The sequence below is a fragment of the Cylas formicarius genome, unplaced genomic scaffold (genome assembly GCF_029955315.1).
Source record: "Cylas formicarius isolate icCylForm1 unplaced genomic scaffold, icCylForm1.1 PGA_scaffold_1__22_contigs__length_36826433, whole genome shotgun sequence".
NCBI classification, from domain to species: domain Eukaryota; kingdom Metazoa; phylum Arthropoda; class Insecta; order Coleoptera; family Brentidae; genus Cylas; species Cylas formicarius.
Genome location: NW_026844264.1, coordinates 17,261,120 through 17,278,448, shown reverse-complemented (window position 1 = coordinate 17,278,448; position 17,329 = coordinate 17,261,120). Strand labels below are relative to the sequence as shown.

The 17,329-nt window shown below is 32.2% G+C and overlaps 1 protein-coding gene across 6 annotated transcripts; it reads right to left on the bottom strand.

The window, feature by feature from the left end:
* Positions 1 to 327: 327 nt before the first annotated feature.
* LOC132696378 (mitochondrial chaperone BCS1) lies at positions 328 to 16,165 on the bottom strand. Of its 6 annotated transcripts, XM_060661171.1 has the most exons (9): positions 15,643 to 16,165; positions 15,450 to 15,589; positions 15,117 to 15,329; positions 14,716 to 15,049; positions 7,526 to 7,643; positions 7,323 to 7,469; positions 7,238 to 7,270; positions 7,127 to 7,184; positions 335 to 502 (listed from the first exon to the last, which is right to left on the bottom strand). In XM_060661171.1, the coding sequence occupies exons 1-8, from the start codon at positions 15,963 to 15,965 to the stop codon at positions 7,152 to 7,154; spliced, it is 1,341 nt and encodes a 446-aa protein (XP_060517154.1). In that variant the 5' UTR covers positions 15,966 to 16,165; the 3' UTR covers positions 335 to 502; positions 7,127 to 7,151. The 6 variants fall into 6 exon arrangements, with proteins under 6 accessions (XP_060517153.1, XP_060517154.1, XP_060517151.1 ...); XM_060661170.1 differs by having other exon boundaries at positions 328 to 502; positions 7,127 to 7,270; XM_060661168.1 differs by lacking the exon at positions 335 to 502 and adding an exon at positions 4,781 to 4,885 and having other exon boundaries at positions 7,127 to 7,270.
* Positions 16,166 to 17,329: the final 1,164 nt, after the last annotated feature.

The window sequence follows — 17,329 nt, the reverse complement described above, 5'->3', positions numbered from 1 at the left end:
TGAGGCAATCAAAACGATACCTTTATCTTTAGGAAGAATTTATTCAGGTTTCAAATCATATTAAGGTTGACGTTTTTAATATACAGTATGTGGCATGCGGTCATCTAGCCTTATCCTTGATACGTCTTTGTTCTTTGAACAAATTTTGACCTAAATTATAAGCAGTGAGTTGCAGACTCATATAGATTATTAAATAAAATTAATTATATTAAGAAATACTGGTTGATTTCAACATGGATTAATCGAATTGAACTCTAAAGCCCTGGTAAGAATTAGACTCTAAAAAGCTTCTAACATTTATTTATTTAAAAAAATACACATTTACTGACTAATTTTTGATATAATGCTGTTCGCTGTTTCCACAATGTCGCTTATCGATGATCTGACGAAGACTTCTACTACTTTAACTATCAGTGGATGAAGGACTGTTGTGAACACTGCAGTCATCGCATTAGTAATGACGTCGGTCAAGGCATTCCCCGTAAACTTCACAGTAATCGACCTTAAGCAGAGAGAAGTTTTTTTTTTCGATATTATGCAGCATAGAATCTGATGGCTTTTTTAGTGTACCGTGTGTTATATTTATCTTGATAACATTTTAATTGACTGTAACTTTCTTGTTTTCAGAGATATCAAGGTAAACAAAAAAACAAAATGTAGGGTTAGTAGTCAGGTTTTTTTCCAAGTGACGTATATTATATATTTGTTTTTGACAAATCGGCAAAAATAGGCATTTTTTATGCACATATTTTTTTTATAAAGGACTGACAAATAAAAATATGTTTATGTTTGACATATTAGTAAACAACGTTGGTGGTTGAATTATTGTCCAAGTAATTATTGTTAAAATGGTTTTTTCGCGAATTTAGCATCCGTGAAAGGAGTGATATGCTTCAAGTATACTTTCTGAATAATAAAAGTGCAACCGCAACTTGTCGTCAGTATATTAGACTTTATCCAGAGCGCCGAGCTCCTTCAAAACAGATATTTCCAAGGCTGGAAACAGTATCGTACTAAATTCAAAAAAGTTATGCTGAAATCATAATGTTTTAAATGAAGACAATAAGACAAACATATTACGATTCAATGACGCACATCCGGCTTCCTCGATTACTAGAGTATATGAAGTATATTTCTCAGCGACAAATCCACTCAGTATTGAAAGAATGTAAATAAAATGCATTTAAATTTCGTAGAACTCAAAAACTAAGTGCAGAACAATTTCAAGGGAGGATGTAGTTTTGTTTGGATTTTTTAAATAGACGTAATGAGAAAATAATTTTATGCACTGTTGAAAGTGCATTTACTACAAGAATGGTTGTAATAGACAAAATACGCAATATTGGTCTTTAAATAATTCTACACAAATACACAAAATAAAAACCCAGGGGTACCAATCAATGGGCATATTTTGGGTCCAATATTTATAGATCAAAAGTTAACTGGAAATAATTATTTGCAACTCATTGAGCATCAAATAGAACTATATATATATATGTATATATATATATATATATATATATATATATATATATATATATATATATATATATATATATATATATATATATATATATATATATATATATATATATATATATATATATATATATATATATATATATATATATATATTCTCATATATTGATTCACGGATGGAAAAATGTGATGACACTATATTCCGGGATATCATCCGTTCGCTCGTTGAACTCCGACTGGAATCCTGCAAATCTTGCATCCGACTGGAATCCTGCAGACGTTTCGCCAAAATCTCACTTGGCATCTTCAATGCTCGCGCTCCGAGTGTTCGAAGTGTTTTCGGAGCGCGAGCATTGAAGATGCCAAGTGAGATTTTGGCGAAACGTCTGCAGGATTCCAGTCGGATGCAAGATTTGCAGGATTCCAGTCGGATGCAGGATTCCAGTCGGAGTTCAACGAGCGAACGGATGATATCCCGGAATATAGTGTCATCATATATATATATATATATATATATATATATATATATATATATATATATATATATATATATATATATATATATATATATAGCTAAACGATGTTCCTCGAGCCTGGCTGAAATCCTTCTGTTGGTCTGTCCCACATACGTCAGGCTGCACGATCCGCATGCTACACTGTATACTCCTTGGTTTTCCAGAGTAATTTTTTTTTTTTGGAAAACCAAGGAGTATACAGTGTAGCATGCGGATCGTGCAGCCTGACGTATGTGGGACAGACCAACAGAAGGATTTCAGCCAGGCTCGAGGAACATCGTTTAGCCATAAGAAACAAACAGACAACATCTGCTTTGTTTCAGCACCAACATCAGACAGGCCATAAAATTGATTTCGGCACTTGCAAACAAATTGCTAATATTCCTGATTTTAGGACTAGGATTATACGAGAGGCCATCGAAATAGAAAAGTCCGGACACCTCAATACGAGAGACGACGCTCTGCATTTATCCAACACGTGGAGAACGATAATCAAACAGCAGAGCGATGCGCAGCAGCCAACGGGGACATCGCAACTACGATCGTGCGAAATTAACAACGCGACAATTCATGGGGCGGAGCCACTTCCCCCCACGCACAAGCAGCACCGTTACCATCTCCGGCGCAGAGTATAAATATCGCACGCACCGCCGATAACCTCCTAGTGTTCGAAGTGTTTTCGGAGCGCGAGCATTGAAGATGCCAAGTGAGATTTTGGCGAAACGTCTGCAGGATTCCAGTCGGATGCAGGATTTGCAGGATTCCAGTCGGAGTTCAACGAGCGAACGGATGATATCCCGGAGTATAGTGTCATCACATTTTTCCATCCGTGAATCAATACGTGAGAATATATATATATATATATATATATATATATATATATATATATATATATATATATATATATATATATATATATATATATATATATATATATATATATATATATATATATATATATATATATATATATATAACAAATTTTAGTTAATTGGGGTATCGGTCCTGATGAGGGCTCAAATAAAAGGCTTTTGTGCTACACCAAGCTTTCGAAAATGTTTATTTTCTTCTTCAGGGGCTACAATATGAAAGCGGCTCTTAGTTATTTAATACTAAAGTCTTCTAGTTAAAGTACTTACTGCTACAATGCCATTATAGGCCAACACCAAACTCATCCGGATAACAGAAAGAATCAAATACGACCGTTAATTATTATAACCGAGGGCAGCCATCTAGACGAAATTGTTGATACATTTTATTTAAACGAATTTTACTTCAAACGCAAAACGCAAATGATGGAAAAGTTTTATTAATATGACTACCGCCAGCCGTCCAGTTTTTTTCCCTTCTTTTTTTTTTTCCTTTTGTTACCTCCTTTTTGTTTACAAGGCACCTAATGTATAGAGGCTTGGGACTATTTTTCTAAATTATAATTACATTGTGACGACACTATTATCAGCAAACGCAATTCGATTGACGGTTGGTTGTAAAGTTAAGACATTAGAGTAGATCACACTGAGGCCATCAATGTCAGATCTTTTATTGACCGATTTCGGTTCCAAGAAGATCTCCACCATTTCCAAAATTGCTCTTTTGTTGTAGTTGCTTTCTTTATAGAGAATTTTTGTTTCAACAAAGTTAACATCGTGATCCATTTGGTTAGAGTGTGTTGCTAATGAACAGGTGTTCTTATTGAGTCTGCAATCACTCTTGTGTGACGTAATTCTATCCTTAAGTACTCGCGATGTCTGTCCTATGTATACCTGATCACACTGATTACAGGGGATGCTATAAATTACTTCTGAATTCTTTTGTACCTCATCCTTATCTTTTAGTTTGCTAAAGACACTCCCCAATGTTTTTGTTTGTTTATATGCTATCTTAATATTTGTTTGTGCTCTCAGAATTTTTGTGAGTGTGGTCGTTAATTCTTTAATGTATGGCAATGAAAAATAAAAACATCTCAGATCGTCCATTTCTGGGCTATCTGAGTGGACGACCGTGTTCCGCGGGTTTGGAGCTCTTAGTGGGGTCGTGCTATATAACAATTTTTTAGTTAACCTACTTGGGTATGAGTTGTTAATCAGGTAATCGGTATATATATATATATGTATATATACCGTTCTATTTGACGGTCAATGAGTTGCAAATAATTATTTCCAGTTAACTAATATAACCCCTAAATATATAAGCGCTGATTATATGATTATATTGCAGCAACACGGTGCCCTTGGTCACAATGTTCTGCAAGATAAAAATTTTCTTAACACGGAATGTTCCAGCGGTTGGATAGGGAACGACGGAATTATGGGTTGGCCAGCCAACAGCCCCAACTTAACTTTATTGGATTTTTTCTTTTGGGATCACATAAAAAATTCACGTGCACAGAACTTCTTGTAATAATGTAGTGGAACTTCGGCAAAGGATTTCAGATGCAATTAATCAGTTAAGACACAATCCCAAAACGTTACTAAATGCAAGACATCATACAGTTAGAGTGTATAAGAAAGGTGTTCAGGAAAATGATGGTCACATACAGTAGTATTTAGAATAGTTAAATAATTTTTAACTTTAGTGTGTCTTGTCGTTTTTAGTGTTTTTGTTCTACTTCAATTTGTAAATAATTATTGTTGTTGTAGTCAGTCACGGCACTCTTTGAAATTACATAAAAATTTCATATTTTTGCCGATTTGTCCAAAACGAGTAGACTAAAATACATCATTGTAATCGGAATAAGATATTCTATTAAACTCATATATAATATACATATATTTAAAAAATACGATCTAGGCTTATATGTCAGAAAATGGATAGCGTTTTGTTTTATGCGTCCCATGCAATAAAACTTGGCTACTAACCCTACATTTTGTTTTTTGTTTACCTTGATATTTCTAAAAACAAAAAAAGTTACAGCCAATTAAAATATTATCAGGATAAATTGAACACAGGGTACAATTAATTAATCAAGTTTAACTTGTCCGCATTCTCTACACACATTTTGGACCTTAGTATATCATACCTCACTTGGAAAAAACTTATTACAATGTTGCTTCTTCATATTTTAGTGGCACATTTTATTTCATTTTGTTTAACGTTAGATAAATTGATGATAACTTTATTTCTTCTCGATTATTACAAAAAAAAAACATTCTCCTTACATTTTCGCTTATTTTACTGTTGGGAAATAGGTTTCATTTGACAAATACATGTTTTTAAAAAATAACTCGTATAATTTTATACAACTATCCTTTCTAAATTTAGAGTTAATAGAGTTTCCATCACTCAATGTAACTGTAACTTTTTTTCGTTTTTAATTTGTCATATGCACGAATAGTGTTATAGTATTATAGTAAAATTTCACACCAGTGTGGCAGAATACTTAGCTTTCCGAAAAGCACTACTATGGACAAAATGTAAGTATGAATGGACATTTTTTGTATATGTTCTTTCATACTACTAAAAATACAAATATCTATACAAAAAACGGTACCAAATATAACACATTTTATAATGGTCAAACTTTTTGCAAGGATGCAATGAATGGAAGCAGATAATCATAATCATAACAACTGTAGAATGTGAGAAATGAACAAGAAGAAAAAACAAAGGTGAGGGTGAAGTCAGTGACTGTAAAAAAAAGTCTATTTGAATTTTGACGGTAGCCGAATTGCTTTTAAGATTTTCATCCGGCGACTAAGCTGTAGAGTTAAATATTAATGAAGTCCTGTCGAACGTTACATTTTGAGATATGCTTTATATTAATTTCGCGATAAGATACCAATTGTTTTTGTGAATACAAGTAAGTTTGTATAAGTTTGGATTTTCACCTTTATACCTAAATTTGAAACCGTTATCCTATTTGATTAACAATGTATCTTTGTTTTTCTATTATTATATATATTATATTGTATGTTATAAATCTTACATATTATGTATATTATATTTTTATACCTATTAAAGCTGTAAAGGGAACATTCGAGGAAACTATAACTTCGACATTTCCGTTCTGATATTAAATTTTCAGCTAGTGGCGCAAAGAGCATCGTTCGCCTACGTACCAATGGTTTAAGATTTTTCTGGTAAACCCCTTCTATTTCACAGGGTCGCGGAAAGTTTGGAAAAGATGGGGAGTCTTGTTCCTTAGGTGTGAATCACTAAGTTAGAACCTCTGAATATTTTTGCCAATTTTTAATATTTACATTGCTATGGAAATATTAGAGTATAATGAAATTAGGTTTTTCTACTCCCGTCTGTAAAATACCTAATTACCCACCGATCTAGCATGCGGGAATCGTCACTTTACCCTGTCAATTTCGTTTCCCATGAATCCGAGCCACTTCGGACATTTCCGGGATTTTAACGCACGGCTTTGGGAACAATCGGATGTTTTCGGAGATATTTACCACGCTTTGTATTTTGACGTTTGTCAATTCTGACAGTGAATGTATTCGTGTTGTTTTGCGGAAATGTACCGAAAAACTAACGGTTGTAGAAAAAATATAGTATGCAACACGTTCGGTAAACTTTTTAACTCACTCGTTTATTAAAAACTCGCTCTGCTACGCTCCGCTCGTGTCAAATAAACTCGTGAGTCAAATGCCGTTTACCGCACTTGTTGCATAATATATTATTTTATTTCATTGAAGATGCCAAGTGAGATTTTGGCGAAACGTCTGCTGGATTCCAGTCGGGTGCAGGATTCCAGTCGGAGTTCAACATATATATTACTTCGTGCTGTTTAGACGGTATCTGTTATTGTTTAGTTTTAATTTTAAAATGAAAATAAAATTACATAAACATGCATCAACAAAATGGAAAAAATGTTCCGAGATGTTGACTTTAAAATTCAAATTTTAATTTTTAAATTCACACCCTGTTTAAAGAGAAATGATATAAGATAAAAACGCAATACCACTGACGCCTAGACCAAGAAGGATTGTTTGCACCACTGGCTGAAAATCCCATATCGACAAAAAAAGTTTATACTCTAAATCTTTAAAATTCAAAGACTAAAATGAAACTTTTTTAAATATCTACCATAAATCAGCGGTTCACTACGGACTGCAATAAGTTTTCCATTATAAATACAAGAGTTCGCTATTTCTTTTTAACATATGAATGGTTTTACTCACCCTGTATTTTTCATAGACAAACTTTCTAGGGCGAACAAGTTTTGGCCAAAGTCGAATCCTAATGTGGTTTACGTTATTAATTTTTCCTATGGCTTTTCCCTTGATACTCACCAGCAACACCTTGGTGTGATAATTATAGGTAAACTAAAAAACGAAGCAGTTTGAAATTCCATTACCCCTTCTCCGACACAATTACCAAAAGAGCCTTAAAATTGATTGGTAAGCTGATGGTAGCTTTCCTAGTTTTGGTGTTATAACTAATTTCGGCATCATCGTATCGCGAGAGAGATGATACATCCTGCAGCCATCCATTGGTCAAAGTAATTTTTCCAGTAGGAAATAGCTAACAAAGATTAAAGTGTTCAAGGGAGAATAATTTTTGAAAAACAGAACACTCACTTTTAAAGTTTCGTCCGACAGTTGAGTAGGATCCAATCCTGAACGAATTATTATCGACTTCAATTGTTCAAATATCGCATCTACGTATTCATTGATTTCCAGAATTATAGTTGCTGATCTGAGGGAAATGGAATTAAAATTTATGGGAATCTTATACCACAGGTGAAATCAATGCAAGTGTAAAACAAAATAGGGCAAAACCACCATCATTGAACTGTGATGTTATTTTTTTTTTATGACTATCAGGTAACAATAAGTGGTTTAGGTCACATAAATATTCTAGGTAGCTCGCTACCCAAACAGCAAATAATGTCAAAAAGAGAGAAATCGAATGCCTGCAGACCATCAAAAGACCTTTTCTTCAAGACATCCATAATTGTAGTTGTTACGTGGTGTACCTCTTCAACTAGTTGGAGCTTTTCGGAAGTTCGCATTTTAGAACGGCAATAACGTAGTATAGAAAGCTTTTTAATACTTATTTTTCTAAATGCACAAGCACCACGTATATTATAAGTTGACTTATTGGCATATGCTTTGATGGTCCTTCCCTTCCTTAATTTTTCTGAATTGTTCCAGAATTTCCTGTAGTGTCTTTGCAAGCCCCGAGTGAGCTCTAGTGTATCTCGTTTTTTGGAACTACTACGAGTACGTTTTTGTAAATCTCAACTGATAGTTTTAACTTTAAAACAATTGTTTAACAACGCTTCTTGCTATTCTTCTTTTCCCCATTGGTACCTCTATAACCGTCAACGTTTGAGTGTTATACTGCTTTGTTAATAATTTTAATTTCCGGATATTCTTCTTCCAATAAAGAATTAACAAACCAATTTGGGAATCAGTCCTCCGAGACGGTATTTCTGCCTCTCATTAGCACCCCCCCTCAAACAATATATAAGCAGGTACAGAATAAAATGCGAACCAGTTTCAGTCAAGCTATGAAGAAGCCAACAGGATGATTGGCGAAACGTCAGCAAAAATCGACGCAGCAGGAATCCAGAAGTTTTGTAAAAAGTAATTAACAAACGTTTGAAGAATTATTGAAGCAATACGTTTTCAATGTCGGATAATAAAGCAAATTCCTGAGGCTATCTTGAAGTGGCCAACAAATAAGTATAAAAAAGCCAAAGCTCCCATAAATAAAGAGCAAGAAAATGGATTCATTATAACCGCGTTGTTACTAACTAAAAGGAATACAGCTAATTCATCTTAAGATTAACATTGGGACGTAGAATCACCACTTTCAAAGCATTCCAAAAAATCATTTTATCATCAAGTTGCTGGCCAACGGCAAGATACTTGTGCTGATTTTTTAAAAATGTACCCAAAAACTAATGGTTGTAGAAAAATGATAACAATATGCAGCAGGTTGTTACACCTATTCAGATACTCATTTATTAAACTGAAACTCGGGACTAAATAACTTTTTGATTAACACAAATCACAATACATGTATGATTATATTTATGTATAGGAAAAAAGACTACCTATTTTAACATTTTATATTATTCCATATACCAATTATTTTAGTTGAAAATAAAAATTGTGAATAAATCCAGAAGTTTTCGTCTCTGAACGTTTAAGATTGAACTAAAGTTTTAACAAAACTTACTAATAATTCACTTACTTAAATATTTCAACTTCGGTATTTTTTAGAAAATATTTCAATTCTTCCAAGCGCTGAGGTGTGAAAATGAAATCTGCGATACTGACATTTAAAGGCACATCATTCTCTGCTGCTGATGCGGACAGACAGGCCGCAAACGATGCAAAAATCATAAACTTCTTCATATTTAGGTTTTCACAAAATATTTTAACTTTTTTATGAACTCCTCGACTATTTATAAGGAATGCAGTGAAGTGAAGGGATTTAGATTAGATTTAATAAATCGAGGTTATGAGTAATAATCCTATAATCACACTACTTGTATTTCGTGCCCTGCAGTTGCTTTTCAGAAACATCAACGATTTCGTGACAAAGTTGGTTGCATTTTATCAAAATTATCGCGAAATTTGTTTTTGACTGGAGCATACACAGTTAATAGGCTTACGATACAACTTTGTCTATATGTTAGTAGATGCGGACTATTTTGAATTAGCACCAAGACACAACAACTATATAAACGAATGTATTGAGCAGTCCATTTATACTTTTAAAATATTATATTTTTATGCATGCATGTTTGTATTTTTGTTGACAAGTGTAGATCGATTTCTCCGACTAAAAGCCTTCCTTATTTATTTGGGATTAATTTTCTACAAATAATATTTTAAAAGTAAATAAATACAAGATAATTAAAAACTCAAATGGAAACAGCTCATTTTAGTTGTAGATTTCAAAATATTAGCAGTAAGCATTTATGGCGTGTCCCATTACAAAAAGAGATATTTTTGTAATGGTACGCTTTTATGAAATATTTTTATTATTTATAATAAATTTATTGAAACATATTTTCAAAATAGCGATAAGTGAGGAAGATATAGTAGTATATTTCTCTGAAAGCTTTGTTTCCGAGATACTTTGAGGAAGAAAGTACGTGGGTGAACTCTTTTTTGATCTGCCCAAAGTTGTATGTTTATTATTTAGTCTTTTCTTGAAAACAAAAGATTTGTGTAAAATTTAATAATATCTATAGATGTTTGCTTATCTCAAAAACCAAAATGGTAACATTTAGCACGTTTCTTAAAATTCTAACCTGACTTTTTCATCAAAACCACCATAAATATATCTTCGAACTTAAAAATAACTCGACTATCGACTCCGAATATCCAAATTGGTTAGTTAAAAGTAGTATAGGAAACATTTTTTTTGAAATATCATTTAGGGAACTCTCTATTTTAAATGACAAACTTAAAGTGACCACATGCTGCTGCAATTTTTACTTTTCGAATTGTTTTTATTCGGTCCCCGAGCATTTCATAATTTGCATTTATGTAACAGTTTTAATTTATTTTTAACACTTTTTAACACACAGTTGTAATTGTATGTCTTGTGTGTATGAGACATTTTGTAGTAAACAATATTGAAAATAAAAAGATAGTTTAAATTAATATAATGTTCGATATTCAGCATCACATTTTTTGTTGTATTATAGTATGGTATTATGATCTACAGCATACCAAATAGGTAAGGCATAAGTAAAAATCTCAGATATCTCAATAAAAACCAATATTGCTTACTGTTTTATATTGCAACGAATTCTAGCCAAGGCAACAGCCAGTACAGATATTGCCAAAGATAATGTAAAGGCTAACAAAACAATCATAAACCAGAAGCAAAACAAACCGCTGGCATTCAGGCGGTCAAAAATTGTATTTCTCGCCTCTGCAGGTCTTGGAGCTCTGTATTCGTAGGGATCGACTTCTATTTTGTGCAGTGGGACTGCTACTATTCTTTGTACTACTCTGGACATAATATCTAAATTATTTCCTGCTGAATGTTTTAAAATATGAGTTACTTATGACAAGATTGATTGTCAGACTGTCATTATGAAGGATTAAATGAACACATTTCTATAATATGGTGACTTGAAGAAGTTCATATACCTACATAACTACACTTTTTCTAGAACCATTAGTTTTCAATCAAAAATTAGCCTCAATCAATCAAAATAGCATTTATCAAACTTATTGCATTATCTTGCATATCCTCTTCTATCCTCCATTACCTCCATTTTGGGTATCCTATATATAATTTTTATCTATAAAACATATAGCATATTTTAAATTTCGATTTTGGTTTACATTGTACAATGACATTGAAGTTATATAAAAGAACAGGATATATTTGACGTGTGCTCCACGTATAAATAGGTTTAATGAGTTTAGAAAATGAGAATTTAGAATAATAAATACTGCAATGTACTAATCCGACTATATCAACGCATTTGAACTTATAATAGAAAATATGGCGTAACCTAAGAAACCCATAGACACCAAAAGTTGATATTGATTAAATAATGTCCATTAACTTTTAGGTATCGTAGTCATATGCGCTTGTAGTTATGTTACCTGAGCAATTGTCGAAAGAAACTATAAAATATTGCTTGAACGCAGCGTTGAACGAATTAATAATTTTGAGGACCCCTTCGTTGACCATGGAGCAAATTAATTTGTGTTCTGAAATCATAAAAGATCGAGCCAATTTAACAGATGCTCAGAAAGATTACAACTTCGTCGAGTTCAAGTTGAATGAAATTTATGGAGAAATTGATTCCAAGGGGAGTTACGAAGAATTATTAAAATTGTTAGAAAATTTTAAAAAAACTCATATTAATAACTGGAAGGTAATCCAGGAAAACAAGAGACTTGGTAAAAAACTGCTAGAATTGCAAAGATTGTCGAGAAATGAAGAATGTGCATTTCAAGATGATATTGATAATTATATGCGAAAAATTGGAAAGATGAAAGACAGCATTCGGGTATGTAGGGATAATAAATTAGAATATTTGATTAAAATGAAATTAAAATCGATTACTTCACTGGAAATGTAAAGATATGAAGCTGAAATTATTTATCGCTATATGAACAAATTCGTATTTCAGTGTCTTGCACACCTTTCCAACAAAGTGATCGGCAATGGCTTCAATTAGCTAGTACCAAATATTAGTCACATTTTCACATATTCGCCGATGTTTTTTGTGTCTTTGTTTTTGTAATATTTTCAAAAATTTATAAAAATTTACATTTTCACTTATGTTACTTATGGTTTCTAAATTTATTTTTTGAGTATTTTTGATCTGTAATGTATCCGTCCTCTAGCAAAGGCATAATTAATCACAGCTGTTTTTTTTTATATTTCCAAAAGTTATTTTTTGTGTTTTGGTGTCTGAGGTGTTTTTGTTTTAATAAGGCATAATTAGTCGCAAATACTAACGAAATAATACAAAAATAATGATATAAAATAGGGGTCGTTTATAGTAATAAAATACATTTGAAATGGATTTGTACATCTTATACACCCTGTAAACTTTATATCTCCCACTACTATTGAACACATCAAAACTTTTTAGGAATTTCTGCAATAAATAACTCGACAATCATAAAAAAGTAATTGCTTGGTGATGTAAACAATATCTACAAGAAAGGAAAAGTTATACAGAGTGAAGGTACTTGAAATTTTATAGTCGAATTTTCGAAAAAATTCTATTAAGAACCATAATGTATAATAATTTCCAATAGAAATGAACGAATGTTTTCAGAAATTACAGATTTGTATTCTACGTAAAATTCTAAGGAACTTTTAATTTACCTCTGGCAATACTTTGGTCCAACTCATATTTTAAGGCATTGACGATTCTTCTTTTACATTTAATGACATTTTAAAGCAAATATAGAACTGAATTAATTAAATAGAAATAGTTTTTGTTTACTGCACCAACCAATATTCCATATTGGCTTTTGAGTTTTTCAAGTAATTTAAAGAGCGGATTGTGTGTGCATTTTACTTCGTGTTACTCCAATTGACAAACTACTACTCCCGATGTTAGTGTGAAATTATGGAATTGGCGTAGTAGCAGGGTCAAAAATTGAGAGAATGAATGAATGGATATTACTACAAAAAGCCTTTCAAATTTTCAACGATATTCAGCGTATTATCTACTTTGATGTTCATGTATTTCCTAGTTAAATAAGTATTTTTGTATTTTCGGTGGTTTTCCATATATATAGATGGATTCAAAAGTTAAATTGGCGTGTCTATCATTTTCTGAGAACTGTGTATATTAGCTTTTCGCGAAAATCGTTTAAATGACTAACACATCTTGGATTTAAATACCTTACGGAAACTTTTCAGCTCACTTCTTACTTCTGAGAAAACCGAAATCGGGCACCTGCGGCGGAAAATCCATACAAGAAAAAAATCTATTAATTTTAGGACTTTCAAACTGAATTTGAAATTAAGAATGTATATCTGCAAAGTTGGGAAGCGGCAAGATTAGAGTTAACGCAACACAGTCTTGGGAATAGGGAAAATGAAAAAAAGCAAACCATTATCGATAAACAACACGATTTCACTAAAGAAGAAAGGGTGCATCAAGAAATTTCCAATATTTACAATGAATCGGAAAAGGTATATATTCCATTATTATGAAGATTACTATAATTAATGTACTCCATACATTTACTAGGTAATATTTTTAATTACAGGATTTGCAAGAGGAAACGACGAAATGGACAACAAAATATGAGACTGACGTTGCAAATCTACAGCATAAAATAAACGAAATGCACAATAAGAGGAGCCAACAAAACGAAAAAATTGCAACACTAGCAGTTCTAGTAATATACATATTCCATATTTTGATGCCAAGGGTGACAATTTCGTTTTCCGTTAGTTGCAGAAGCGTCAGAATCAAATGGATGAGTTCAAGACTTATAAACTTCAAAGGGACGAAAAAATTAAAGAAAATCAAAAAAGAGAAAGAGCTGCAACTAAAATACAAGCTTGGTGGAGAGGGACAATGGTTAGGCGTGGTTTAGGAAAATACCGGAAAAAGAAAGATAAAAAGAGTAAAAAGAAAGGATCAGGAAAGAAAAAATAACAAATCCAATTCAAAACAAATAAAAATTTATTAAAATTCAATACCAAAATTTTAGACTTAGTAACTAAAGATTCCATATAAGTTTATAATCATTCAGAACTGCTTCTACTGTTGACTGTTTATGGAACATAAAGAAACCTTGTATCTGAGCTGGACTGACATATCTATTTTCTGAGGTAACTTTATTCGCAAAATCAATTGCCAAGCTCTGCTTCTCATTTCTGTAAAATCTAAGAAACATTCTTTCAATTTGATTTTTTGAACACCAACCAATGTACTCTTTAAGATCGACTCTTCCTGGCCGGATCAAAGCTGGATCTAACCTGCATTTAATGAAAAATGCTTCTATAACCTATTAAACATATATATATATATATATATATTTAAAAAAAATACTGATTTCTTAAAATAGTTTTACAATTGAATCTTTTCCAACACAAATGAGGATATCAGGCAGTCACAAACCTCATGTATATTGTTTTATTTAAATTTTGCATTTAATAGTTGGGAAGGTTAGACTGATTATGATAAAATTTTGCAATTAACCAAATTACTTATCAACATTTTAAACAAAATAAAAAATAAAATAATTGCAAATTTAAATTTTAGAAATATCCCCATTATATATATATATCCTAATTTACCTATTACCTTTCGATATAGTTTGTGGTCATAAATACAATCCTGGCTTCTGTACTTGCAACCCCATCTAAACAATTTAAAAGGCCACTAAAGGTAACCCTATTTAAACCCTGATAGGCAGCTTTTTGTTGTTCTGTGTCTTCTCTTGACACAAAAGCTGCATCGATATCTTCAAGAAGAACAATACTTTGTTGAGGAGCAACACTGAGTAGATGATTTAACCGATCATCAGAAAGTCCTCTTTCAGATAAATTTAGCACACATATGGAAAAACCTAATTCCCCAGCCAATGCTGTTATATAAGAGGACTTGCCACAACCTGGAGGCCCATAAAGAAGATATCCTAAAACAATTTTGAAATAATGTTTTTATAAATAAACCGAGGTTTTTCCTGTTCAAGTTTAATCTACCTCTTCTATATGGAATGCCTCTCTCAGTATACCATGATGGATTTTCAATAAAGTCCTGACAGTCTTTTAAAATTTTTTCACTAATGCCATCATCCAATACAACTGAACATATTGGTCTTTTCTTTCTCGGGTGCCCAAACTGCCTCCACTCAGTACCCATTGCAGTGTACATTAATGTTTTTCCCTCATGCTGTTTAAGTGCCATCTGTCTAGCTAACAAGATTAGTAAGTATTTTCTTATAAATATGAAAATATCACCCTATAGCTCATCCTTCCATGCTTGCCAATTTGGAGTTAAATGCTTAAAATTGAAACGAAAAACAAAAATCTCACCTTCTTCTAGAATTTGAAAATATATTCCCTTGTCTCTCCCAAAAGCAGTTAATTGAACAGTTTCCCACGGAATACCCATATGAAGATCTAATGTGTGTTGTTCTCTTGTTCTTTCAACTCTGATCCATGTTGAGCCATATCTATTAACAAATTCAAACTAATTTCTAAAAAATACAATTCTTGTCCCACCTACTTAAAAAAATGTGTCCCGATACTGGGAATAAAATCATATTTTGTTTTGACATGCCCACTATCTCTTTGTTCAAAACTAGTTTCTACGCTTAAATGCTGAGTCTGGCGAGCTCCTTTCGTTGTCATCCATTGTAAGAGCCATTGATAAGACTTGTCTCTGCAAGGCACCTCCAATGTAATCATATAATGCCTTCGGAACAATATAAGTGAAGTTTGATAGCCCTTGCGCAATATTGCGGCACCAGCTCCTAAACCAAACAAACCAAAACCAGCTCCGAAATAGGGGTTTTCGGATAAGGAAGTAAAATATTCAATTAAAGTCATTCTCAAAGATTGTTGAATAATTTTTCTTCACATAACCTACAAAATCTGCAATACAAATGTACAATTTGTGTTGCTAATTTCGCTAGTACTGTTTCATAATAAATTAGGTTATAATAAAATATTTTTGTGTTAATTAGGTTATTAGTTATCTAAAAACAGTAATCCTCAAACTGAGATACATAGTGCCATATAGTGAATGGCGCCACAGACACCAGAATTGTCAGTTGATTCAATCATAGTATTTAGAAATTTCCATGCACTGTTGCCAAATTTCCAATTATTTCTGAAGACTAAAGTGATCGCCATTTTATGAAAATGTTTGAGAGTCTTGTTTTTATAATGTGAGTCAACTTTATGAAAGTTAGTTATCTGCTACCACAAAATAAATAATCTTAATTCTGGCTGTTTTTAATTTAATCCTAAATTACAGGGGTAAAGTTATTAGAACCGCTTATTTACCATGTGGTGGATAAGGCATTTCTTAAAGATTTTTATAAATCATTTTTATAAAAGTGCAGTGACAATGTTGCTTTATTTGTAACCATGGTTTATGTAAAAATGTTATGGTTCCTTAACCCATTGCGAGAATTTTTGAGCAAACTCAATTCAGTTTATCTCTATTGACTTGCAACTTGCATTTCAAAACGGACGGTGTTAAATAAGCATAATGTTAACGTTATATATAATTTCCTAGTTAAATCGAAAAAATATAGGTTTGGCAACGCTGTGTAGCTCTCTTTAGGGATCACAGTTAAAATTTCACATTCTCACAATATAAGTATCTATTTAAATGCAAGAAACTTCGACAAATTTCATTTGCACTAACGTGTCAAAATTATATATATGGGAATGGTGGTCCCGATAAGGAATGGTCAACTTGCCTACAAGTTCTACGGGTGTTAATTACATTCATGACAGAAGAAGTATTTAAACGAAAATTATATTTTCCGTTTTAAATCCAACCATTAAAGTTTAAGAACTAACTTTAACATCCGTTTCCTTTTTACTATTGTTATGCACAAGTAATAGTGATATGAATAAAAATTAGCAAGCTGTTATTAAACAATTATTTGGTCAATAAAAAGTATCATAGGTAAATTTTAGAATTAGATGTATTGTTTTTTTTTCACATGCAATTTCGAAATAAACCTTTGTTTCTTTAGGCAGGCCACGACATTACGCACCGCGTGATGGGTGCGCGTCTATCTATCTATGGTGTAACTTTAACATAGATTGTTCCGATAAGTACACTACAATTGATAGGTGCACATAATGTTTCATATTTTAGTAACGATTCCCTATCCGTATTTTTAGCTATTTTTGAGAAATTACTGTTTTTCTAATATTTCATTTAACACATAGCT